This window comes from Colobus angolensis, unplaced genomic scaffold (genome assembly GCF_000951035.1).
Source record: "Colobus angolensis palliatus isolate OR3802 unplaced genomic scaffold, Cang.pa_1.0 Scaffold34, whole genome shotgun sequence".
NCBI classification, from domain to species: Eukaryota; Metazoa; Chordata; class Mammalia; order Primates; family Cercopithecidae; genus Colobus; species Colobus angolensis.
In genome coordinates this window covers 6,244,375-6,268,297 of record NW_012116710.1, presented here as the reverse complement: position 1 = coordinate 6,268,297, position 23,923 = coordinate 6,244,375, and the positions used below count along the sequence as shown (strand labels likewise).

The 23,923-nt window shown below is 52.4% G+C and overlaps 3 protein-coding genes across 5 annotated transcripts in view; 1 reads left to right on the top strand and 2 right to left on the bottom strand.

The window, feature by feature from the left end:
- The window catches only part of MED29 (mediator complex subunit 29), a 13,797-nt gene extending 13,210 nt beyond the window's left edge, over positions 1-587 (bottom strand). The window contains 1 exon segment of the mRNA XM_011952430.1: positions 209-587. Coding sequence (XP_011807820.1) covers positions 209-545 — 337 coding nt within the window. The 5' untranslated portion in view covers positions 546-587.
- Positions 588-709: 122 nt separating this feature from the next.
- On the top strand, positions 710-7,237 carry PAF1 (Paf1, RNA polymerase II associated factor, homolog (S. cerevisiae)). Of its 3 annotated transcripts, XM_011952425.1 has the most exons (14): positions 710-1,088; positions 1,806-1,835; positions 1,934-2,026; positions 2,337-2,458; positions 2,559-2,625; positions 2,715-2,816; positions 2,900-3,005; positions 3,083-3,151; positions 3,233-3,336; positions 3,422-3,538; positions 3,643-3,771; positions 6,083-6,188; positions 6,307-6,397; positions 6,476-7,030. In XM_011952425.1, the coding sequence occupies exons 1-14, from the start codon at positions 1,042-1,044 to the stop codon at positions 6,886-6,888; spliced, it is 1,596 nt and encodes a 531-aa protein (XP_011807815.1). In that variant the 5' UTR covers positions 710-1,041; the 3' UTR covers positions 6,889-7,030. The 3 variants fall into 3 exon arrangements, with proteins under 3 accessions (XP_011807815.1, XP_011807817.1, XP_011807816.1); XM_011952427.1 differs by lacking the exon at positions 1,806-1,835 and having other exon boundaries at positions 6,660-7,237; XM_011952426.1 differs by lacking the exon at positions 1,806-1,835 and having other exon boundaries at positions 751-1,088.
- The window catches only part of SAMD4B (sterile alpha motif domain containing 4B), a 37,798-nt gene continuing 21,050 nt past the window's right edge, over positions 7,176-23,923 (bottom strand). The window contains exons 5-15 of the mRNA XM_011952428.1: positions 21,283-21,753; positions 17,320-17,559; positions 16,662-16,771; positions 16,423-16,509; positions 15,389-15,728; positions 14,620-14,705; positions 13,096-13,214; positions 12,394-12,592; positions 12,066-12,189; positions 9,575-9,658; positions 7,176-9,367 (exon numbers count right to left, since the gene is read on the bottom strand). Of these exons, the coding sequence (XP_011807818.1) occupies positions 9,339-9,367; positions 9,575-9,658; positions 12,066-12,189; positions 12,394-12,592; positions 13,096-13,214; positions 14,620-14,705; positions 15,389-15,728; positions 16,423-16,509; positions 16,662-16,771; positions 17,320-17,559; positions 21,283-21,753 (1,889 nt within the window). The 3' untranslated portion in view covers positions 7,176-9,338. The remainder of the gene's footprint in view (positions 9,368-9,574; positions 9,659-12,065; positions 12,190-12,393; positions 12,593-13,095; positions 13,215-14,619; positions 14,706-15,388; positions 15,729-16,422; positions 16,510-16,661; positions 16,772-17,319; positions 17,560-21,282; positions 21,754-23,923) is intronic.

Genomic DNA, 23,923 nt, shown 5'->3' with positions numbered 1-23,923 from the left:
GCTAATTTTTGTATTTTTAGTAGAGACGGGGTTTCATTAGGCTGGTCTAGAACTCCTGACCTCAAGTGATCCGCCCGCCTCAGCCTCCCAAAGTACTGGGATGACAGGCATGGGAACACAGGCGTGGGCCACCGCGCCAGGCCAAAACAGCAGGTTCTACTTCTCTTTCTACCTAGCACTCTCTCCAACTAACCTGGCCCTCGGCCCGCCCCTCTGAAGTTAGACTACCAAATGCAGTTTGCTTCTCGCTGCTTAAGGCCAATCACCTGTAGACTCTCCTTCAGCTGCGGGATGAGCATCTTATAACGCTGCACAGGATCGAAGTCCTGTTGCTGTTGCTGCAGCAGGCCGCTCTGGGCAGGGCCCACCAGTTGTGCTGGCGGTTGCGGCTGCTGCTGGGGACCCGGGCCGCCAGCTGAACTAGAACCCGATACACCAGCAGCTGAGGAAGCCGCTGAAGCTTGCTGCTGGGATGCAGCCATCTTCCTCGCGAAGAACGGCGGAAGTGCGTCACAACTGCGTCTCTCCGCGTTGCTGCTCAGCATCCCTATTTCTAGTCCCCATTTGCTAGTTATCCCGCCTCCCAGGCAATTAAGCCAATGGAAGGGAAGGAGGTGCTCCTACGTTACGTTACTCTCAAATCCGAGGTCCAGACTGAGATATCTTTTCACCAATCACAGAAGCACCTCTCTCCCTCGCTCCACCCTTCACCCAGACGCTCGCCAATCCGTGTGTGGTTCCGTTCCGGACTTCATTTCCCCGAAGGCGTCGCGCCCTGAGGAGCCCCCGTTGGGTCCTCAGCGTCTTGGCGGCAGTTGGTGGAACAGGAGCTTCGAGTCCGTCCCTGGTGCTGCCTGCGCGTTCACCTGAGTCTCGCTGGAGCACTTCTTGCCCGCCCACCTCACCTCAACCCACTTTCCGCGGGGAGCGGCGCCAACCTGGGCCTGCCTCGGATCAGGCGTCCCCTGAAGTCGGCACGCCCCTCCGCGTCCCCCTTCGGTCCCGCTAGGACCCCGTCCGGGCTGCCGTCGCCTCGTCGCTATGGCGCCCACCATCCAGACCCAGGCCCAGCGGGAGGATGGCCACAGGTAGGCGCCACGGTTTTCTGTTTCAGCAAGGTGGGGGATCGGGAGAGGGTTTCTGCTGGACAACGTAACCAGCCCCCAGGTCTGCCCCTGACGTCACGGAGCGCTCACCTTTGACGAAGGGGGCGGGTTCCTTCTGAGATTCAGGTGTTCCCCTCCTCCCCGCCGTGCACTTCAGGGGTTAAGGTTTTGGAGACTCTCTCCAGAAGGGATCCTTCCAGTCAAGCGTTTGGAGACCCCTCTTCCAAAGACAATATTGAGTACATGGTTCTTTATTAAAGCACTTGAAGCCATCCCCTGCAAAAGGGATTGAGCACTAGGCCTTGTTCAAAAGCTTTTGGGGGCTCTTCTTCCTAAATAAGTTGAACATTTGTCTCCCTCCATTAAAGCATTTGGACACCCCCCACCACCAAAAGAAACCAGCATTTGTCACCCCTCCTTCTACTTTTTGAAAGGTTGGGGGGCAGGAGGGAGAGATTGCATTGGGAGTTATACCTGATATAAATGATGAATTGATGGGTGCTGACGAGTTGATGGGTGTAGCACACCAACATGGCACAAGTATACATAACCAACCTGCACGTTATGCACATGTACCCTAGAACTTAAAGTATAATATAAAAAAAAAAGAAGAATAAAAAGAGAAAGGTTGGGGACCTTTTTCATTCTCCTGTCAATCCCGTCCTCTCCACCTATCACTGTGTCTTTCTTCTCCACTAGGCCCAATTCCCACCGGACTCTGCCTGAGAGGTGAGCCTCACTGTGCTTTCCCAGGAGTGGTGGGGCAGTGGGGCTGGGAGCAGAGGTGGGGCAGCGGGGACCCACTTTTGAGCCACTAACGTTCCTAGGTCTGGAGTGGTCTGCCGAGTCAAGTACTGCAATAGCCTCCCTGATATCCCCTTCGACCCCAAGTTCATCACCTACCCCTTCGACCAGAACAGGTGAGACTAAGGAATGGGAAAACTATTCAGGTATGAGTTATTTGAAGGCAGGGGCTGCTTGTCTCGTCGGCTGCTGTTTGCTCAGGGCCTAGCACAGTACCTGCCTAGCACATAGTAGTAGCTGCTCAATTGTTAATGAATGGAGCAAGCAGTGTCCGAGTCCCTTCCCACTGGGGAGCCAGCTTTCAGACTCCGCCATGGGGGACATGTCATTCTGAGTTCCTCCCCAAAGAAGCTTCGCCTCTGAGAAGCAGGGCTGTGAGGGGTGAAGCTGGAATCCAGACACCACAAGAGGTGTTTCCTCACCCAGGTTCGTCCAGTACAAAGCCACTTCCTTGGAGAAACAGCACAAACATGACCTCCTGACTGAGCCAGACCTGGGGGTCACCATCGATCTCATCAATCCTGACACCTACCGCATCGACCCCAATGGTGTGTGGGGAGACAGGGAGGGTCTACTCTAGGGCAGCAAAGGACCTGGGCCTCCTTCATGGTCCTCCTTCCCCCCTCCCCCTGCCCCGCTCTCCTCTAGTTCTTCTAGATCCAGCCGATGAGAAACTTTTGGAAGAGGAGATTCAGGCCCCTACCAGCTCCAAGAGGTGAGCAGGTAGCAAATGGGTACTGGCTCCGGTGGGCCCTACAAGCAGGAGGGCGGTGGGGTTCTGAGGCACCTGATTTCCTACCCCAGATCCCAGCAGCACGCGAAGGTGGTGCCATGGATGCGAAAGACAGAGTACATCTCCACTGAGTTCAACCGTTACGGCATCTCCAACGAGAAGCCTGAGGTCAAGTAAGTTGCAAACAGGAAGAGAGGGAAGGTGGAGATGCCAGGTGTGTCCAGTGGCCCCTAAAAGCCTTTTTCTTCATTCCTAGGATTGGGGTTTCTGTGAAGCAGCAGTTTACTGAGGAAGAAATATACAAAGACAGGGATAGCCAGATCACAGCCATTGAGAAGACTTTTGAGGATGCCCAGAAATCAGTAATTGAGGGACTGGGATGGGGAGAGGTAAGGGTATGGCTGCAGAGCTCCTCCTCACCCTGTTTTTGTCCCACCAGATCTCCCAGCATTACAGCAAACCCCGAGTCACACCGGTGGAGGTCATGCCTGTCTTCCCAGACTTTAAGGTCAGGCCCAAGGTGGGAGATAGAAAGGGACAGCCTGTTTGTGCCTGTTCCCATCTAACCCCAATGCCTCCATCTCCCTAGATGTGGATCAATCCATGTGCTCAGGTGATCTTTGACTCAGACCCAGCCCCCAAGGACACAAGTGGCGCAGCTGCGTTGGAGATGATGTCTCAGGCTATGATTAGGTAGTCGGTCCTGCTGCCCACCTTGGCCTGCTCCTTGCTGCCTTTTGTCCTCACACTTCATTGCCACTCCTTTTCCCCCAACCAGGGGCATGATGGATGAGGAAGGGAACCAGTTTGTGGCCTATTTCCTGCCTGTAGAAGAGACGCTGAAGAAACGAAAGCGGGACCAGGAGGAGGAGATGGACTATGCGCCAGATGATGTGTGCGTGGGTTGGGGTTAAGTTTTGGGGAATGGGAAGTTTTGGAGATTGGGATTGGGATAGGGATAGGGAGGAAATGGGACTGAACCTGTGCCCTCATCCTCAGGTATGACTACAAAATTGCTCGGGAGTACAACTGGAACGTGAAGAACAAAGCTAGCAAGGGCTATGAGGAAAACTACTTCTTCATCTTCCGAGAGGGTGACGGGGTTTACTACAATGAGTTGGAAACCAGGTACTCAGCACGCTCCTATCTGATTAGCCTGGATCTGTGCTGCTTAAGACCCTGGGGCGTGCAAGAGCCACGCTGGAGGTCCTTTGTACCTAATAATTTGTCATACACATTGGTAAACAAGAACAGCAGATGTCTTGATCATGCACATGAGCTGGACTTGGTTCTAACAGGAGAAGCCAGAAAAGAAAATCTTTTTTTTTTTTTTTGAGGTGGAGTGTCACTCTGTTGCCCAGGTCAGAGTGCAGTGGTGTGATCTCAGCTCACTGCAACCTCCACCTCCTGGGTTCAAGTGATTCTCCTGCCTCAGCCTCCTGAGTAGCTGGGATCACAAGCGTGTGCCAGGATGGCCAGCTAATTTTTTTTTTGCATTTTTAGTGGAGATGGAGTTTCACCATGTTGGCCAGGCTGATCTTGAACTCCTGACCTCAGGTGATCTGCCTGCCTCGGCCTCCCAAAGTGCTGGGATTACAGGTGTGAGCTACCGCGCCCAGCCAGAAAGAAAGTCTTAATGCAGAAGACATTTAGAGCTTTTTTGCAGGGTAGAGGCCCAAGTTTCCCAGTATTAGTAACAGACTTCATGTGAAAGTAAACATTGCCAAAGTATGGAGTAATATATAAAATTAGCATGATTTTTAAAAATTTTTTTTGAGACAGTCTTGTTCTGTTGCCTAGGCTACAGTGCAGTGGTGCCATCTTGGCTCACTGCAACCTCTGCCTCCTGTGTTCAAGAGATTCCCCTGCCTCAGTCTCCTGAGTACCTGAGTAGCGAGGATTACAGGTGCCTGCCACCACACTCAGCTTTTTTTTTTTTTTTTTTTTTTTTTGAGACGGAGTCTCGCTCTGTTACCCAGGCTGGAGTGCAGTGGCGTGATCTCTGCTCACTGCAAGCTCTGCCTCCCGGGTTCACGCCATTCTCCTGCCTCAGCCTCCCGAGTAGCTGGGACTACAGGCGCCTGCCATCATGCCCGGCTTTTTTTTTTTTCTCCCAGACGGAGTTTCGCTTTTGTTGTCCAGAGTGCAATGGCGCGATCTCTGCTCATAGCAACCTCTGCCTCCCAGGTTCAAGCCATTCTTCTGCCTCAGCCACTGGAGTAGATGGGATTACAGGCATCGCCACCACACCCAGCTAATTCTGTATTTTTAGTATAGACGGGGTTTCTCCATGTTGGTCAGGCTGGTCTCAAACTCCAGACCTCAGGTGATCCACCTGCCTCAGCCTCCCAAAGTGCTGGGATTACAGGCATGAGCCACTGCGGCCGGCTAATTTTTGTATTTTTAGTAGAGACGGGGTTTCATCATCTTGGCCAGGCTGGTCCTGAACTCCTGACCTTGTGATCCACCCACCTCGGCCTCCCAAAGTGTTGGAATTACAGGCATGAGCACTTGGCCAGCATGAATGTTTTAAATGAAATGCTTAATACTCACATTCAAAAATGTGACCCCAAAACTCTTCCCTGATGGCTGAAAGTTTACTGCTATGCCAGCATCTCTGGTGTAGAGCTGGGAAGTCTTAAGTTTCTGTTTAAAGCAGAGATTACAAGAACTGACCCCATAGGCCAGGCAGGAAATGTAAAAGAGCAGTGGCGTGGTAGCATCTGAGTGACCTGGAGTTCTGGGCAACCATGGAGGGCACGATGTCACTTCCAGCCCACTGTTGCTATGCTGTGGATCCAGAAATTCCTATCTTCCAAAAGCCCCAAATTCAGATGATTCTCCAGGTTTCTCAAAGTGTTGTTAACTAATTCACGTATACAGTAATGCACTGCATGTTTCAGTCAACAATGGACTGCTTGTGATGGTCCCTTAAGATAGAATACCGTGTCTTGACTGTACCTTTTCTATGTTTAGATATACAAATACTTACTATTGTGTTACAATTGCCTGCAGTATTCAGTACAGTCCCATGCTGTACAGCTTTGTAGCCTAGGAGCAATAAGCTACACCATTACAGCCTAGGTATGTAGTAGGCTATACTGTGTGCATTTGTGTAAGTGCACTGTATGATGTTCACATGATGTATTTCTCAGAATGTGTCCCTGTTAAGTGGCCCATGCTCATATTTATGTAAATACACCATATAATGCACACAGTGTAGGGCAACCAAACTGGTGCCATGGGAGCCATCCTTCCTTTCCCCTGCCCTCAATACCTTGAGCTTAGTTGCCCTTATTCAATCTGTATTTACTCCCATTTACTCTAAGTATTGATGGGGAACCAGGTCAGACCAGACCCCTCACTGGGAGGCGGGGGAGTGGGAAGTGTGTCTTTAACTGCATCTTCTACTTCTCTCCCCCAAATTTACCCCCTGCAGGGTCCGCCTTAGTAAGCGCCGGGCCAAGGCTGGGGTTCAGTCAGGTACCAACGCCCTGCTTGTGGTCAAACATCGGGACATGAATGAGAAGGAATTGGAAGCTCAGGTAACAACCACTGGCCCAGAGCACCCATGGCAGGGAGGGTGGTGGTTGCAGGTGAGGAGGGGGACAAAAGCCCAACAGAACACCCTCCTTCCCCTCATTCCAATCTTGCTGCTTCCAGGAGGCACGGAAGGCCCAGCTAGAAAACCACGAACCGGAGGAGGAAGAGGAAGAGGAGATGGAGACAGAAGAGAAAGAAGTTGGGGGCTCAGGTAAATCTGGACAGGCCAGACTCTGGGAGCCCCGGGAAGGTGGAAAAGTGGGTCTCACCTCTTTCCACTCCCTTCCAGATGAAGAGCAGGAGAAAGGCAGCAGCAGTGAGAAGGAGGGCAGTGAAGATGAGCGTTCGGGCAGCGAGAGTGAACGGGAGGAAGTTGACAGGGATGAGGCCAGTGACAAGAGTGGCAGTGGTGAGGACGAGAGCAGCGAGGATGAGGCCCGGGCTGCCCGTGACAAAGAGGAGATCTTTGGCAGTGATGCTGATTCAGAGGACGATGCTGACTCTGATGATGAGGACAGAGGACCGGCCCAAGGTGGCAGTGACAATGATTCGGACAGCGGCAGCAATGGGGGTGGCCAGCGGAGCCACAGCCGCAGCCGCAGTGCCAGTCCCTTCCCCAGTGGCAGCGAGCACTCGGCCCAGGAGGATGGCAGTGAAGCTGCAGCTTCTGATTCCAGTGAAGCTGATAGTGACAGTGACTGAGTCCCAGGGCATTCACGGCTGGTTCAGACACTATTGTGAGCAGGATGGCACTTTTCTAGTGGTCTATTTGTGAGCCTTTCACTTGTTTATTCCCCACCCCCGAACCTTTGCTGTTAATAAAGTCAACTTCTCTTTACTTCCCCTCCCAGCCCCTATGATGTCATTCAGCCCAGCACACACCTCCCCCCACCCCGAGGTGCTCAATTATCTTGGCTTGAGGCTTAGAAACACAGGCCAGAGGCAGGGCCAATGGCTTCCCACAAAATGTAGCACAACGAAGGTCAGAATTTTTTTTTTTTTTTTTTTCCAAAATAAGCCCAGACCATTAAACAAGTGAAACTCCAACAAATAAGTCTTCTCCAACAGCGAGAAAAACTGTACAGTTACTCAAAGCTGATTCTGCCAGTGGGGCTGGGGACAGAAGTGGGTGGGGAAGGCGAAATCATGGAGGGCCTGGGGAGGGGGCTAGAGCGGGAGAGGGTCAGGGTCCTGCCCATCAGAGTGGGGCCGCCTGCGTCCTGCACACTCTGCTGTCAGGTGGGGTGGGGGTCAGCTCTTGCCTCCCTGTGTGTGTGAGACGGTGTCCCTCACCATCTCCCAGTGCCAGGCACAGTCAGCTCACCCTGATGGAGAGTGAACTAGACAGGACAGGCTGGGGAGAGGGGAGGGTCCCATGAGAGGGACACCCTGCTGATTCCAAACGAGGTGGCCCATCCATCCCACTTCCTGCAGCTAGTGGGAGGGGGACTGGAGAAGCCCTGGGAGATTAAGGGGATGAGCAAAGGCACAGAAACATGGAGGGCCGGGGTGGGGGACTTGCATAGGTTGATGAGTGTGCAAGAGGTACATAAATAAACCTGACACCCCACCCAGCCCGGCACTGGGAGAGGAAGTGGGGACCCAGAGCCAGGTTCCCAGGGCCACCCTTACCCCCTGGCTTCTTCCCCCTCCCTGGGCTCAGAGCAGAGGGAGGTCCACAGACCAGGAGGGTGGGGGCAAGAAGGTCTGGGGAATGGGGTGATAGTGCAGGGAGGGTGGTGGTTTTAAAATTTTTTTTTTTTGGTTTTTTGTTTTTTTCCCAACATTTTGTATCTTTAATAACATACACAATGGTTACCAGCCATATTCATAACAAAAATTATTCATAAAATGTATCTAAAAATAACATTTTTTTTTCCTTTTCGGTGTGAAAAGCTTGAGAATGTCCCAATGGGGAGGGTGGGCTGAGGGGGAGGAGGGCGTTGAAGAGGGAGACCCTGGCTTCCCCGCAGTCTGAACCCCCGAATCCCCTCCCTCCACCTGGGCCCCAACACAACCCCTCATTAGGAATAGGGACCAGACAGTCTGTCAGACTCTGGGACTGGGACAAATCTCTGGGTTATGATATAGTGTTCCACTTAAGTGAGGTCATGACATAATGGGGGAAGGGGAAAGGCTGAAAGAAAAGGGAGGGGCTTAGGGAAAAACCCAAAAACCAAACAATCCCCTTTCCCTTATTCCTGACTCCCAAGTATCACCAACCAGACCTGGGAGCAGAGAAGGGTGTGTGTTCGTAGGGAAGGGGACGTTAAGGCAACAGACTTCCTGACCTCACTGGCCACCCTGGCTGCCCACCTCCAACCTCTTCATCTGGGGAGCCAGGGCTAGAGGAAAATGGGTTAGAGCTTGGGGGTCTGGAGGAGGGGGCTCTGCCCTCTCCCCTCATAAAGTTCAGGCTCCCCCTGCCACTGTCTTGGCTCAGAGAGAGGCCTGGGGATTCTAAAAATGAGAGGAAATGATCAGAGAAAAACCGTTAAGAACTATATAAATATGTATCTTAAATAGGCCTAAGAAATTAATCATAGAGAACCTCTGGTGAACAGGGCCAAGGGAGGTGAGAGAGAGGAAGGTGGCTCCTGTCCTTGGAGAATGTGGGGAATGGTAAAGGGGAAGGAGGGAGAGGAGAGAGGGCTTCCTCTCCTTGCTCCCCTCCCTTCTCCCCAGCTCCTCTCAATAACATTCTGGAGGGCAGGTTCTCTGCCCTGCTCATGTCACCCCAAATATCAAATGTTTCTGAGCAGGCTCCACAAGGTAGTGGTCAGTTTGTCTCTGGGGAGTCTGCTCCCTTGGGGAGAGGCAGGTGGTCAGCGGTCTGGAGGAGGCAGGGGTGGGATGGGACCAGGTGGGGATGAAGAAGGAAAGGAGAGAGGCAGGCAGTCTGGCCAGTCCCTGCCCCCTTTATCCTGGCTGCCCCCAACTCCCCGGGCCTCAGCAGAGATCCCTCGACGGGCCTGGGAGTGAGCAAGGCATGTGCCAATGTTAAACAAAAGTTAAAAGGGTGAGAGAGTAGAAAAATATTAGAATATATAGCTGAGCCAGCCCACCCTCTCGCTGTCGCGGAGAAGCCTGTTGGGGGTTGGCCCCCGCCCGCCGCCCAGGGAGCCTATGGGTGCGCTGGACTGTGGGTCCCGTCAGATGGTGGAGGTTTTGTCTGTCCCATCTGTGGTAAGAAAGGGAGGAAGGGTGGAAGATCAGGAGCTGGAGGGAGGCCCAAGAAAAGGCACTCAGGTAGCCTGTCATCCCGGTCAGGCCCTCCCTGGAGTCTGGCCTCCCCTGGGGACCCCTCAGGATGACTCTGAGTTGCTCAGTTCAGAGGAAGAGACGCTGGGTAGGTGGGAGCTGGGTCAGGGAAAGAGGAAATGCTCACCACCCAAGGCGTGTTCTGTCATGCTCAGACACAGAGACTCCAGAGTGGGATTGATCTCCAGGTCAGGCCCAGGAACCGGGCAGTCTGGTTGGGAGAGAGGAGAATGGGGGTGGTAAGGACCGACTGGACTCGGATGAAGAAAGCTGGGATGACAAAGGATGCTGGTATGGGAAGGGAGCAAGAGAGATGGAGGGGAGAGGGAGGAAGGGGAGGAGGTAGACAGGGAGAGAGGCGAGCATGTCACACAACAGGCAGAGGAGACAATGGCAACGGCAGAGGCTTGGTGATACAGAAAAAGCCTGACTTGCAGACAGTGGAAGTGAAACTGAAGGAGCTCCTGGAGGCCACACACAGCCTGCTGTGACTACTTTGGACACAGACTGCATACTGTCTTGAGCACAGTCTGGGCATCTGCCCTGGACACTGGGCAGCCCCCAAGGCTCCCTGATTGAAGACCTGCTCTGTACTTGGTGCAAAAGCTAAATCAAAACCCTTCCTATCCCCCCTTGGACCTGCTCCTCTGGGCAGGATTCGATCCAGGCAGGCTGGGCAGGTGGGGGCAAAGTAGGACAACCACCATGGGCTTGTCCTCAAACCACACTTCTCAAAAGGGCCTCCTATTCTGGCACCTGGGAAACCACCCACCTCCCTGGGCAGACCTGACCCCACCCCACACTGCTTAAACCCTTCCCTGACTCCTCCCTACCATCAGGATGAAGTCCGAGCTGTTTACCTGGGTTCAGATGACCCAGCTCCCATCTCCACCCTCACCTCTCATCACTGTTCCGTCCGAACCCTGAGCTCATGTCCTATCAGATCACCCAACTGTCTCTCCTAAAAAAAAGAAAAAATTTTTTTTTGGCTGGGCACGGTGGCTCAAGCCTGTAATCCCAGCACTTTGGGAGGCCGAGACGGGCGGATCACGAGGTCAGGAGATCGAGACCATCCTGGCTAACACGGTGAAACCCCGTCTCCACTAAAAAAAATAAAAAATAAAAAAAACTAGCCGCTACTCGGGAGGCTGAGGCAGGAGAATGGCGTAAACCCGGGAGGCAGAGCTTGCAGTGAGCTGAGATCTGGCCACTGCACTCCAGCCTGGGCGACAGAGACTCCGTCTCAAAAAACAAAAACAAAAACAAAAAAAAAACAAAACATTTTTTTAAAAACTTGGGCAAGACCTTTCTGTTTCAGATTGCTGACTGATGAATAACATCAGAGTCCTTACACATACAGTTGGGAGGAGTCAATCAGTGTAGGAGAGCTGTCTGACAAAGCCTGGGACATAGCTTACTGGTAAAGAGAATGGTTCTTGTTGTTCATTTCTGCGGTTCATCCACCTGCTTGTTTAACATCATTTACAGATGCCTACTGTGTGTCAAGCCCTCTGCTAGGATGAACATGATGAATAGGTTCCCATGGCCTCAACAGATGCCTGTCCACACAACCTCATCAAGTAAGACTCCTGGCTGACTTGGCAGTTTATGACATGAATTCTGCAAATCCATGCTCTCTCTAGTCAGCCCATTCCAGACCAGCCTTATCTGTCTCTGCAGTCCCAGTGCCCAGCACGATGTGGAGGAGTCAACCCCTCACTTGTTGAGCAGGGCAGGGACCTGTGGCTAGCAAATCTCTAATCTTCCTTTCGCCAACTTGGCCCAACGTCTTTTTGAGATAGGGTCTCACCGTTGCCCTGGCTGCAGTGCAGTGGCACGATCTCTGCTCACTACAGCCTTGACCTCCTGGGCTCAAATGATCCTCCTGCCTCAGCCTCCCGGGTAGCTGGGACTACAAGTGTGCACCACCATGCCCAGATAATTTCTGTATTTTTTTTTTGTAGAGATGGGGTTTCGCCATGTTGTTCAGGCTGGTCTGAAACCAATCTCCTTGCCTCAGCTTCCCAAAAGTGCTGAAATTACAAGTGTGAGTTACTGTGCCTGCACTTGGCCCAACTTCTGCTCTCCCAAATGCAGGATGGTCTGTAAGCAGAGGTCAAACAGCCCTCTCACTTCAAACACCTGTTCTAAGAGGTGAAGTCCACTGGTTCCTGTGTGGTCACCTGGCATGTGAAAGAATGCCAGTAGGCTGATGGGCAGGACTCCCCTCCACAGCAATCTCATACTTTTAACTGTCGCATCCCCTCAACCCCTTCTAAATTGAGTATTCAATGATCTTGTAAAGAAAGAGACGATGACAGAGACCAACACAGACACTAAGATTATGACATGGGGGGGAAACATGAGATGGGGTGGGAGTAAGGGGTGAGACATGATGATTCAGAGGGGTAGGGGCAAAACCTGAGAGATAAAATTGAAGCAGAGGAGGAAAACAATCCCCCACAATTGGGCGAGATGGGTGCAGAGTGGTGCAAGGTATGGGGAGAGTTGCCCAAGTAGTCTGGAAGGAACAGTGGACATGAGACCCAGGAGAGAAGAGAGAGGTCAGCTCAGGGTGTTGGCTAGGCAGAGTCCCAAGGGTGGGGCAGGCACCTCACCTGGAGGGAACATGAGAATGGCCTGGGGTGACGAGTGGACCGGGAGCGAGTGGGTGCGCTGCACAGAGCTGCGGCTCTGACTGGGCATGCTGTTGCTGCCTCCAGGGTTGGCAAACCACAGGTTCTACACAGTTCCCAGGAAGAGAGAAAGTAGTGAGTGGGGAAGAGGCCCAGACCCAAGAGTGGTGGAGGTGGTACAGGCCTTCTCCCACTCCCACCCCCGCCATCTCTAAGCTGGCTCCAGACACAGAGTATACAGACATACACATCCCAGGTACTGCCACCCCAAACCCCAAGAGGCCATGGCCCCTGCTTCCAGTCAGCTTACCTGTCGGCCCTGGCCTCCAAGGCTGGGGTTGGTGAGGGCATGTCGAGGGGAGACACCTCCAATGCCCGAGGGGCTCAGGAGGCCCATCCGGCCGGGTGGGAGGGCCCGGGGAGGCATTGGGAACTGCCGCTGGGTACGCCGGGCCACTCCCATCCCCACAGAACCAGCTATGGGGAGCGAGTTGGAGCCGAACGCCCAGCTGTGAGAGAGCAGAAGGCAGGGTGTTAATTTATGTAGATGGGGCCCATCTGTCTACCCCTTCCTCACCTTCCCCAACAACCCCAAGTGGTAGGAGAGAACATAAACCTCCGTCGCACATTCTGTCCCCATCTGTCCCAAGAGTACCCCCTGGAAGAAGATGGGAAGTATACAAGGGTTTCCTCACTGTCCATTCAAAACAGTTCTCCAAACTTCAATTCTCAAGGGAGACATTTCTGTTATTTGTCTGGTCTAAGAAGGGACTTCCAGGCCTTCTGCATACAGGTGAGGAGCAAGGTACATATGAGGGGACTGCTCATGGGACATGTGTTGTTTTCCAGCTCGGCATCCTATTCTGGTGGGAAATTTTCTTCTGGGAAAGTCACCCAGTGACTGAATAAAACTGGATTCCCAGCCCAGAACACAATCACCCCTCTAAGCACGATCTGCTAACCAGCAAAGGCCTGTGGAGGCCAGGACCCTGTACCCTGGCCACCTGCCTACCCTTTCTGCTGCCGGTAGTTCTGCATCTCTAGTGCGGCTTTGCGTGGGAATGTCCGGAGGAGCTTCAGCACTTGCTGTTTCCAGGATAGCAGCCGTTTCTTCTGCGTCTCCGTGAAAGCCTAGAATTGGCAGGGCACGGGTGAAGCAGAGAGGATGATGTTTCTTTCAGACCTCCCTTCCAGTCTTCATTTGTTCAAATATGTATTGCCTGGCCGGTCATGGTGGCTTATGCAGTAATCCCAGCACTTTGGGAGGCTGAGGCGGGTGGATCACTTGAGGTCAGGAGTTCGAGACCAGCCTGAACAACATGGTGAAACCCCACCTCTACTAAAAGTACAAAAATTAGCCGGGCATGGTAGTGCACGCCTGTAATCCCAGCTACTTGGGAGGCTGAGGCAGGAGAATCACTTGAACCTGGGAGGCAGAGGTTGCAGTGAGCTGAGAGCGTGCCACTGCACTTCAGCCTGGGCAACAGAGTGAGACTCTGTTTCAAAAAAAAAAAAAAAAGATTTATTGCTCATCTACTCTGTGCCTGTGCCAAGCAATTCTGGGATGCAGAGGTGACCATGCCCAGAGAGCTAACAGTCTGGTTGTGAGGGAAAGATACATACATAATGATAACTGTGACAAATTATCCCTCCCTGAGGGAGAAGAACAGGAAGCAAAAGAAACCCAAATAAAAATGAGGGGTTGGTAAAGGTGTCCCTGAGATATAAATGTTTTGAACTGATAGCTGAGGGGTGAGGAGGAGGAAGGGGTACCGTTCCTGATAAAGAGTATGTACGGGCTGGGCATGGTTGCTCATGCCTATAATCCCAGTACTTTGGGAGGCCAGGGCAGGGGGATCACTTGAGGCCAGGAGTTCGAGACCAGCCTAGGCAATAAAGCAATACTCCATCTCTAAAAAGGAAAATTGTCACACCTGTAATCTCAGCACTTTGGGAGGTTGAGGTGGGAGGATCACTTGAGGTCAGTTCAAAACCAGCCAGGCCAACAGTGTGAGGCCTCATCTCCATTAACAAAAAAAAAAAAAAAGAGAGGAAGTGTGTGTACAAGAGTTCTGAGAAGAAGCCTCTAAAGCCAACTCTGGTAAGATACAAGACTGGAAAGGCTGGCGTGTATGTGCCAGGTCAGGCAAGGCCCTGTGGGCCACATACAACACAATGGTCTTGAGAATAACGGGCAGCCTTTGCTTTTTTCTTTTTTTTTTGAGATGGAGTCTCACTCTGTCGCCCAGGCTGGAGTGCAGTGGCACCATCTCGGCAAGCTCCGCCTCCCGGGTTCACGCCATTCTCCCGCCTCAGCCTCCCGAATAGCTGGGACTACAGGCAACCGCCACCACGCCCGGCTAATTTTTTGTATTTTTAGTAAAGACTGGGTTTCACCGTGTTGGCCAGGATGGTCTTGATCTCCTGACCTCCTCATGATCTGCCCGCCTCGGCCTCCCAAAGTGCTGGGATTACAAGCGTGAGCCACCACGCCCGGCCACCTTTCCCTTTTTGAGCATGCTACGGAAGGCCTTACCTCATGAGTCAGGCACTTTTCGATGAGCTGGAGGTAACTGGTGATGTTCTCCTCGTCTGGTCGGGACACCAGCAGCTGGGTGCATACTGGGGGACATAAGAAAGGGCAGGTTAGCCCCTAGTATGCCCTCTGCCATGTTCCAGCCTCCAGCTAGCTCGTGCACAAGAAGGAACAGGAGACTCAGGCTGGATGAGTACCAACTATTAAGTGCTAGCCATGGTATTTAGGTTATCATGAGGATATACAACATAGTGCCTGACACAATCTTGTCACTACAGACATTTTTAGCCTGAGAAACCTAAAGCTCAGAGTTGAGTCACTTGCCTCAGGTCCAGATCCAGATCCAGATCCAGATCGATCTGGATCCAAGTGTAAAGTCTGCTATGTCATGCTGCTTTAGGAAAGGCTGAAGCTGTGATAAATTTCACCATCCCTATCCCCTGGACTTTGGTCCCCTCTGAGAAAAATCAATGGACTCCCCTCAACTGCTCACTCTTTACTACATGGAATTTCTATTGACACACTCTGCCCCATTTCTGCTCAGCCTGGAGATGCTTTGAGGGGAAGGGCTGTTATCCACCATTAGCCTGGACATGCCCAAGGGCAAGGGGCCTTGTCACCCTGTCTCGGCTACTCTCTGTAGTGTTCCAGTCTCCAGCAGGCTTTATAAAGCCCCGCTCCCAACATCTAACTTGGATTTGATCCCTGGTGCTTGGGTTCACTTGGCTTTCTGCCTCAGGATTTCCTGCTAGGCTGTAGCTGGTCTTACCTTTGCCCATCACCCGTGTAAACTGGCTGGGGATGTCTCCGTCAGCGACGGGAGCCGGGGCAGGCTCACTGCCATCGGTGGGAGCTGGAGCTGGTGGAGGTGGGTAGTTCTCCGCAGCTGGAGGGTCCTTGGCCTCGGTGCCCTTGTCAGTGCCAGGGTGGGCTAGGGGAGGCTCAGCACCTGGCAGCGATGGCTCCCCCGGGGCCCCATCCTTGGCAGTAGGGGTGGTGGCGGCGGCAGCCACGGTGGCCTGGAGGACACTGTAGGCCTTGATGGGAGTGATGATGATCTGCTGCAGCTCCTGCAGAGCGTTTCTCAGGTTCCCGCCTTCCAGCACATCCTGCGTGGGAGGACACAGGCTGGGGTCACATGCAGACCCTACAATGAGGGACAGAGAATATCTACACAGAGAGTCAGACACAGCTTGCAGAAGACTGGGTAGGACCCTGGGTTCCAGCACATAAAGAAGGCATGTAAGGGTACTGCAAGCCCACAAACATTTCCTTTCCCATGAAGGTGAAGTCCCACAGAACTCACGAAAAGCCAGTCTAATGTTGGAGTCTTTGGGACCCACCAAGGATAGAAACAGAGATTCAGACCTAGATACTGAGCAGGGAAAAGTACAAACAGAAGGCAGTGGCAAGGAAAGGAAATGAGGAATGCAAATCAATTAGATCAAATCAAATCAGATGTGGAAGGAAAATGAGTTTAGAAACAATCAAATGGAAAGAGAGATTGTACAGACAGAGACACACTGCTCTACCAGAAAGACCAGCAAGAAATGGAAAAGCAAAAGGGGAGAGAAGGTGTAGAGTCAAAAGACAGATTCTAGAACCACCAAGACAGACAGGGAGAGGAGCCTCTTAGCTACCAGCAAGTGAGCCTTTTGATGCCGGCTTGCACGTGGTCCCTGGAGTCTGGGTCTATTATTGGAGGCCAGACCTGAGGAGTCGGGAGGCCAACTCAGGGCCTGTGGTCTACTGCTACCACCAAGTGGCTGGCTGGCCTTGAAGATGCAGATACCAAGTTCTCACCTTCTCTAGGGACTTGAGGACGCTCTGTCTCTCACGCAGCTTCTGGATACTCAGGGCTATCTTGTGGCGGGCACCTTTGGTGACATTCTGTGATAAGGGCAGAAGGGGACAGGAAGCTAGAGATGGGAGGCTGAGATATTTGCAGGTACCCAAATAGAGATCAAGGAGACAGGAGGATTGGGCTGCAAGGAATGCAAAATAGCGCTGCCCCCACTCCCTGATGGTGCCCTTGGCTTCACCTGAGACTCCAGGTGCTGCTCAGTCAGTGTCATCATCTCCTCGTAGCTCATCTGTGAGAAGAGGGCTGCATACTTGTGCAAGCGGAGGCTCTTGAGCCATGAGGGCACATCTTTGGATAAGGAGGGAGAGTGAAAGGTCAGGAGTTTGGCCCGATGACCAGGGTAAAGGAAAAGTTGTGGGGCTAAACCCACAGGAAGCCTCAAAAGACGCAAAAAATTGGGAGGGGGTTGCAGGGAGCTAAGATTCCATCAGCTCCTTCTTCATCTGCCTAGTCAGACCCTCTCAGGCAGCCTTCCATGGGAAGGACATCTGACCCTTCTGAGCTGCTCGGCTGGATGTATACCAGGATGACCTCACTGATTGCTCCAAAACTCTTCCTGGAACCTCTGTTCCATCAGTTAGCTGTGTCCTGGCTTCCTTGTCAGACTGGGGTGTGTGAAGACAGGGGGCTCCTCCCCAGTCAGAGCAGAACTTGTTAGGGGAGATATGGGGTCTCTCTGCTTAGTCTTGAGCCCTAAAAGCAGGGACTATCTACTTCCCTCAGACATGTCCCCTCCTCAGAGGGGTAGGCAAGGCGTCAGCTACAGCTCCTTTCTGTCCTCTAAGCTCTGCAGAAGCCCCTGGAAAAGGGTCTTGGTGCTGCTGTCCCCGGTGTACCTTTCATGCCACTGCCATCCTCCTGGAAAGTGTTCCGGCTGGAGCCCTGCTCCTCTGTCTGCTCACTGCCAGAGGAGGCCACGCTGCTCTGGGGCGAGAGGGGTGCATGATCGGGCGTGGTAAAAGCAGCCCGGGCCCCAAGCTCCTCTGGACTTGGCCACTCACCAGGGACCTGAGGGCTTGTAGGGATGAGCGACATGGAGCGCTTCAGCGGGCTAGGGTGGATTTGGCAGGGGAGACCTGGCCAGAGTGGGAGAAAAGCAAAAAATTAGGCTGGGGACCCAACCACAGGAGACCATCCCCCTGCCGTCAGTGCCAGGATGGCAGTTTGGCCCCGTAACCTGCCAAGAGGAAGGGACCTGGGGTCCAAGGGGAGCTACCTACCAGGTATACCTCATTCTCTTACCTCCAACACCCAACCCATCAGCAAGCTGTCAGCCACTTTCCTGAAATTCTCCAGTTCCGCTGGCTCAAGCCACCAGTGCCCCTGGCAGGAATTACTGCCATAGCCTCCTTACTGGTTTCCTGCCTTCACTGTTGCCTCCTATAGTCCATGGCCCTCACAGCAGCCATAAAGATCCTTATAAAAATGCAAATGTAACCGAGCTTGACTCCTGCTCAACTCCCTGTGACTTCCTTTCATAGTGGAAACAAAATACAAATGCTTTCACGTGCCTAAAAGGCCATGCAGGACCTGGCCCCTGCTCCTCTCTAACTCTCCTCTCCCACAACCCACCACCTGGTTCATGCCTCTCTAACCTTCAACTCCTCCCAAACTCCCCTTTGTTCCTGAAACACTCAAGGTTGTTTCAGCCTCAGGACTTCTAGACTCGCTCTTTCTTCTTACTTTCTTGATCTTAGTGGGTGGCTCCCTCAAGTCTCACCTCCCCTGAGGCCTACCCTAAACCCTTAATCTGAAGTCACTGCCCACCTCTGCTGCCCCAATTCCAGTCACTCTATCACATTACTGCCTTGTCTTTCTCACAGCACCTATCACAACCTGAAATTATCAAGTTATTTGTTTACTTTCTACAAAATTTATTTATTTACTTTTTTGAGATGCAGTCTCGCTCTGTCACTAGGCTGGAGTGCAGTGGTGCGATCTTGGCTCACTGCAACCTCCGCCTCCCGGGTTCAAGCAATTCCCCTGCCTCAGCCTTCCGAGTAGCTGGGACTACAGATGCCTGCCACCATGCTCAGCTAATTTTTTTGTATTTTAGTAGAGGCAGGGTTTCACCATGTTGGCCAGACGGTCTCCATCTCCTGATCTCGTGATCCGCCCACCTTGGCCTCCCAAAGTGCTAGAATTACAGGCATGAGCCGGCTTGTTTACTTATTAACTGTACCCCCTGCTAGAATAGAAGACCTGTGACAGCAGGAACCTGTCCCATCTTAAACATCATTATATCTTGTAATGAAGGAAGTACATAAGCTGCTTCCTCAACAACCCCGTTATGGGGCCTCACTACCTCCCATTTTTTTTTCTGCAGTGAGCCCAAACTGGCCCCTCATGAGGCCTGGAGACCCATAGTGATCCCAGGTCCTCTTCTGCAGGATGCTCCACACCCTCTGTGCATCCCAAGTCTGAGGTTGGCAAAGGAATCCAACTAGATCTTTTTTTTTTGAGATGGAGTTTTGCTCTGTTGCCCAGGCTGGAGTACAGCAGTGTGATCTTGGCCCACTGCAACCTCCGCCTCCCAGGTTCAAGCAATTCTCCCTGCCTCAGCCTCCCGAGTAGCTGGGACTATAGGTGCCCACCACCACGCTTGGCTAATATATATATATATGTGTGTGTTTATATATATGTGTGTATATGTACATACGTGTGTGTGTGTGTATATATATATATATTTTTTAAAATTTTTTTGAGATGGAGTCTCGCTCTGTCGCCAGACTGGAGTGCAGTGGTGTGATCTCCGCTCACTGCAACCTCTGCCTCCTGGATTCAAGCGATTCTCCTGCCTCAGCCTCCCAAGTAGCTGGGATTACAGGTGCCCACCACCACGCCTGGCTAATTTTGTATTTTTTTAGTAGAGACAGGGGTTTCTCCATGTTGCTTAGGCTGGTCTGGAACTCCTGACCTCAGGTGATCCGCCCGCCTCGGCCTCCCAAAGTGCTGAGATTACATGTGTGAGCCACCACGCCTGGCCTCCAATGTGATTTTTAACCACTCCCAAGACAGGGCAGGTTCCCATGAGCTCCCAGACCTTTATCTGTGCTTTTGCCTCTGCCTTGCTCACCTCTCCCAACTCTTCTCCATCAGCCACTTCTCCCTTCATGCCTTGGTCATATACTCCTCTGCTGCTGCCTCAGACCTGGCGCTTGCTGCCCTTCTCACTAGCCTCCCTCTTGCACTAGACTGTGGGTCCATGGAGAATGGCAGCCCAGCCCAATTACTTCTGCAATCCCATGATCAGGCACAGAGCATGACACACAGAAGTCCTTCCAACGAAGTTTGATAATTTGATAAAGGACAAAAGGGTGCCAAGAGGGCCTCTGAGCTCCACCTATGACATCCAGAAGTACCCCAAGTCAGCCTAGTCAAAAAGAAATGAAACAAAGCCAACGAGCCTCACCCTGGGTAGGTGAGGACACCAAGGCCCAGGGAGCTGAAGCCCTTTGCCCCAGTTCCCATGGGAGTTGACAGGCTGAGACAGAGCCCAAGCCTTGTTTCTGATGGAAAGGCTGGGGTTCCTGCCAGTGCTACAGTGACACCCAGCACAGGAAGGCGGGCTAGCCTGCTGCAGGCCCCAGGGCATCTTCCCTCAGCTGTGACAACGCTGATGTTCCTGGCTAGGAAGTCACCTGAGGGACAGGGCAAGGCAGTGACCCACCCCTAATAACAGTTTCTGCCCTACCCCAGAGCATCCGGGGCCCTCTTTCCAGGAGTTCTTCAGCCTCTAGACTCCCTCAGCCCTGGTTTCTGTCCCCACTCAGCACTCCTGGGGAACACGGCACACTCTGGGCCCTGGGGGACTGGGGAATCCTCAAGACAGGCCTTTTTGCCTGTTTTGGTGTCTCTGGCCTCCGTCTTTCTCCCTTCTCAGCCAAAAAGGGGGCAGGCGAGGCTGAGAGGCAGGAAATTACCCTGACTGGAATGATCGTGCAGTTCCTGAGGAGCCCTGCTTGGCTCTGCACTGGGGTGGAGGCTGGCCACAGCATGAGAATGACAAAAACAAGAATGCCAGCCGGAGTTCCAGGGCCGTGCACTCTCCAAGAAATCCTGATCTGTTTTTGGCAGCACCCCAAACCCAAGCTGCCTGCCCTCAAAGGCCAATCCTTGCTCCCCACTCAAAAACATTTTAATGATTTCCTGTTTTCTGCAACTGCCTGGAATCCAAAAGCTTCTCCTGTCCTTCAATGCCCCCCACAATGTGGCCTTCACACACTGAGGTCTGAGGGTAAAGACAGGCCTGAGTTCAAATCCTGACTGACTCTGTCGCCTCTGTGTGATCTTGGGCAAGTCACTTCATTTGCCTCTCTGCCTCCCTTTCCGCATGAAGTCCTTAGCAGAGGGATAGGCACACAGTAAGCACAAGTCTCTGCTACTCTTATTACTCATTCAAATCCGCCCCAGGCAGATCCGTCTGTATACTGTCCTCTCTAATTTTCCACCCCTGTGCTTATTTCATGCTGTGCCTTCTACTTGGAATGCCCAATTCTTTTTCCTCTTTTGGTCCAAACCTCTATCAACATTGTTCAATCTTGATCCTTTAATGGCTGCTGGGGTCCCCACGATGGGGAGCACAGAAGGTATGAGGAGAAAGAAATCTATAGGCACCCTGCAAGGGTGACCCCTCCCCTTCGTGAGGGCTGAGCATCTCCAGGAGACGGGTAGTTTTTGGTGGAGGTAGTGTAGCATAGTAGTTCAGAGTATGAGCTCTATAGCCAGACTGCCTCGCTTTGAATCTTGAGTTTATATGTATAATGTTCTTAGAATAGCTCCTAGTAAAGACTACTTACCTGTGTTTGCATTGCTCCCAATACTGTTGATGGCTGGCGGCACTGAGCTGGACGGGTGGAAGGGCACGTGTCCATTTTCCCGGGGTGGCTTGTCCTGCCAGCCTGGCCCTGCCTCCCCAGGGCCCAGCTCTGCAGGGTTCCCCCACTCATCTGAGCCTTGCCGTGAATGGTAGGAGGGCTCTGGCCGGGAGCGGAAGCCACTAGCCAATCGCTCTTCCAGGTGGCTCAGCCAGAGGGCCAGTGCGTTGCGGTCCTCCAGTGTGGTGGCTGGGTGGATGAGGGCATAGGAAAGCAGCTGGCGGCTCTCCTCAATGAAGGCATTGCTCTCGATTGAGTAGGCCAGCACTTTTTGCAGTAGCCTCATGTACTCTGACTTGGCCTCTGTGTTGCCTGGCTGAAGCAGGGGAAGGTGGGACAGCAGGAGGGACACCACCTTCTCTTTGGACTCCTGCTGCCACTGGCTGACGATGGCTACAGAAGGGATAAGAAGAAATGTCAGGAGAGCCAGGGTGGGGTACTCCTGTTCACCTGAAAGCACTGCCTATGGCCTACTCCCTCAGCTCCAATCTCCTTTTCATAACGATCTTCTTTTCATAACTCCCAACCTTATCCCTCATATAGGTGAGATCAAACACACTGACCCTGCCTCTGGTGTAATTTTTGTCTTATTTTTTTTTTAAGAGATGGGGTCTTGCTATGTTGCCCAGGCTGCAGTGCAGTGGCTATTCACAAGTGCAGTCCCACTATTGATCAGCACGGGACTTCTGACCTGCTCCATTTCTGAACTGGGCCAGTTCACCCCTCCTTCGGCAACCTGGTGGTCCCCTGCTCCTAGGAGGTTACCACATTGGGGCCACACTTAGTGCAGACACCCAATCAGCATAGCACACTATAGTCCAGAACTCCTGGACTCAGGCAATCCTCTTGCCTCAGCCTCCCAAGTAGCTGGTACTACAGTCACGCACCCACCATACCCGGTGCACAGTAATTTTTCTTCGTTCTATCACTCCTGTTCTCAAAAACCTGCAGTGCCTCCTAATCAGCCAAAATTGCTACTCTGGAATCTGAACTCCTGTCCCCAGGCCTGCTCTCATGCTTTATCTCCACGACCCCTTCTCTATTCTTCATGGTCTCTATGCCATTTTCCCTGTCAAAAAGCAGTCTCCTCCTTTCTGAATGGAGAAGGCAGTGCTATATGGTAGTTAAAAGCTTGGGCTCTGGAATCAGATGGTCTAGACACCCCAGCTTACTAGTTGGATCTTGGTAGGTTACCTTGAACCTCACTGAGCACCAAATTATCTGTGAAATTTTGGAGATAATTACAGTATCCAATTCACAGTGTTGCTTTGAGATTCAATGAGCTAGCAAAGAACGGAAAGTGGTTTGGCAACGTAATAAATGCTTGCTATTGTTTTTTATTTTTTTTTTTGTTTTTTTTTTTTTGAGACAGAGTCTTGCTCTGTCACCCAGGCTGGAGTGCAGTGGCCGGATCTCAGCTCACTGCAAGCTCCGCCTCCCGGGCTCACGCCATTCTCCTGCCTCAGCCTCCCGAGTAGCTGGGACTACAGGCGCCTGCCACCTCGCCCGGCTAGTTTTTTGTAGTTTTTAGTAGAGACAGGGTTTCACCGTGTTAGCCAGGATGGTCTTGATCTCCTGACCTCGTGATCCACCCGTCTCGGCCTCCCAAAGTGCTGGGATTACAGGCTTGAGCCACCGCACCCGGCCGCTATTGTTTTTTAACTGGTCTCTCTGCTTCTAGATTCTCCCCTTCTAGTTGATCCCATACATCCAGAAGCATTTATCTTCCTAAATCACAACAGGATGTCATGTTCCTGACCAGGAGTTTATAATGGCAACCAGCAAGCACCAACAGACTCAAGTCCAAGAACTCCTAGCCTAACATCACCTTCATTTCCAGGGCACCATCCATCTCCCATTCCTCTAGATAAAGACTCAGCTCAGGATATCTCCCCATCTTCCTGGGGTTCTCTCCACAGTATGTATTTATCCAAGTTCCACACCTTGGCTGAGATTCAAGGATTTGGCCCACAACAACCTCCTTCCTCCTATACAAATTCTCTTTTGTAGATGGCCTAACTTACTGCTTTCCTCCAGGAAGCATCCCCCGGCTGTTCCATGCCATGGTCATCTTGACCTCTCCTTTCTATCCCACTGTGTGAGGACCTGAGTTTACCCTGTGGAGGTAAGCCAGGTTTCCCTTTTCAACCCACAAGGGAGGTCCCTAAGAATACGGCCCCAGGCTGGCCACATCAAGGAAGGCTTGGGTAGGAACTGTTATAAGTCTGACTCTCCCCCTCAAAGACCTTACTAGCACGGGGCGTGGTGGCTCACGCCTGTAATCCCAGCACTTTGGGAGGCTGAGGCAGGTGGATCACCCGAGGTCAGGAGTTGGAGACCAGCCTGGCCGACATGGTGAAAGCCTGTCTCCACTAAAAATACAAAAATTAGCCGGGCATGGTGGTGCGTGCCTGTAATCCCAGCTACTCAGGAGGCTGAGGCAGGAGAATTGCTTGAACCTGGGAGGTGGAGTCTGCAGTGCACCGAGATTGCACCACTGCACTTCAGCCTGGGGGCAAAGTGAGACTCCATCTCAAAAAAAAAAAAAAAAAAAAAGAAAAAA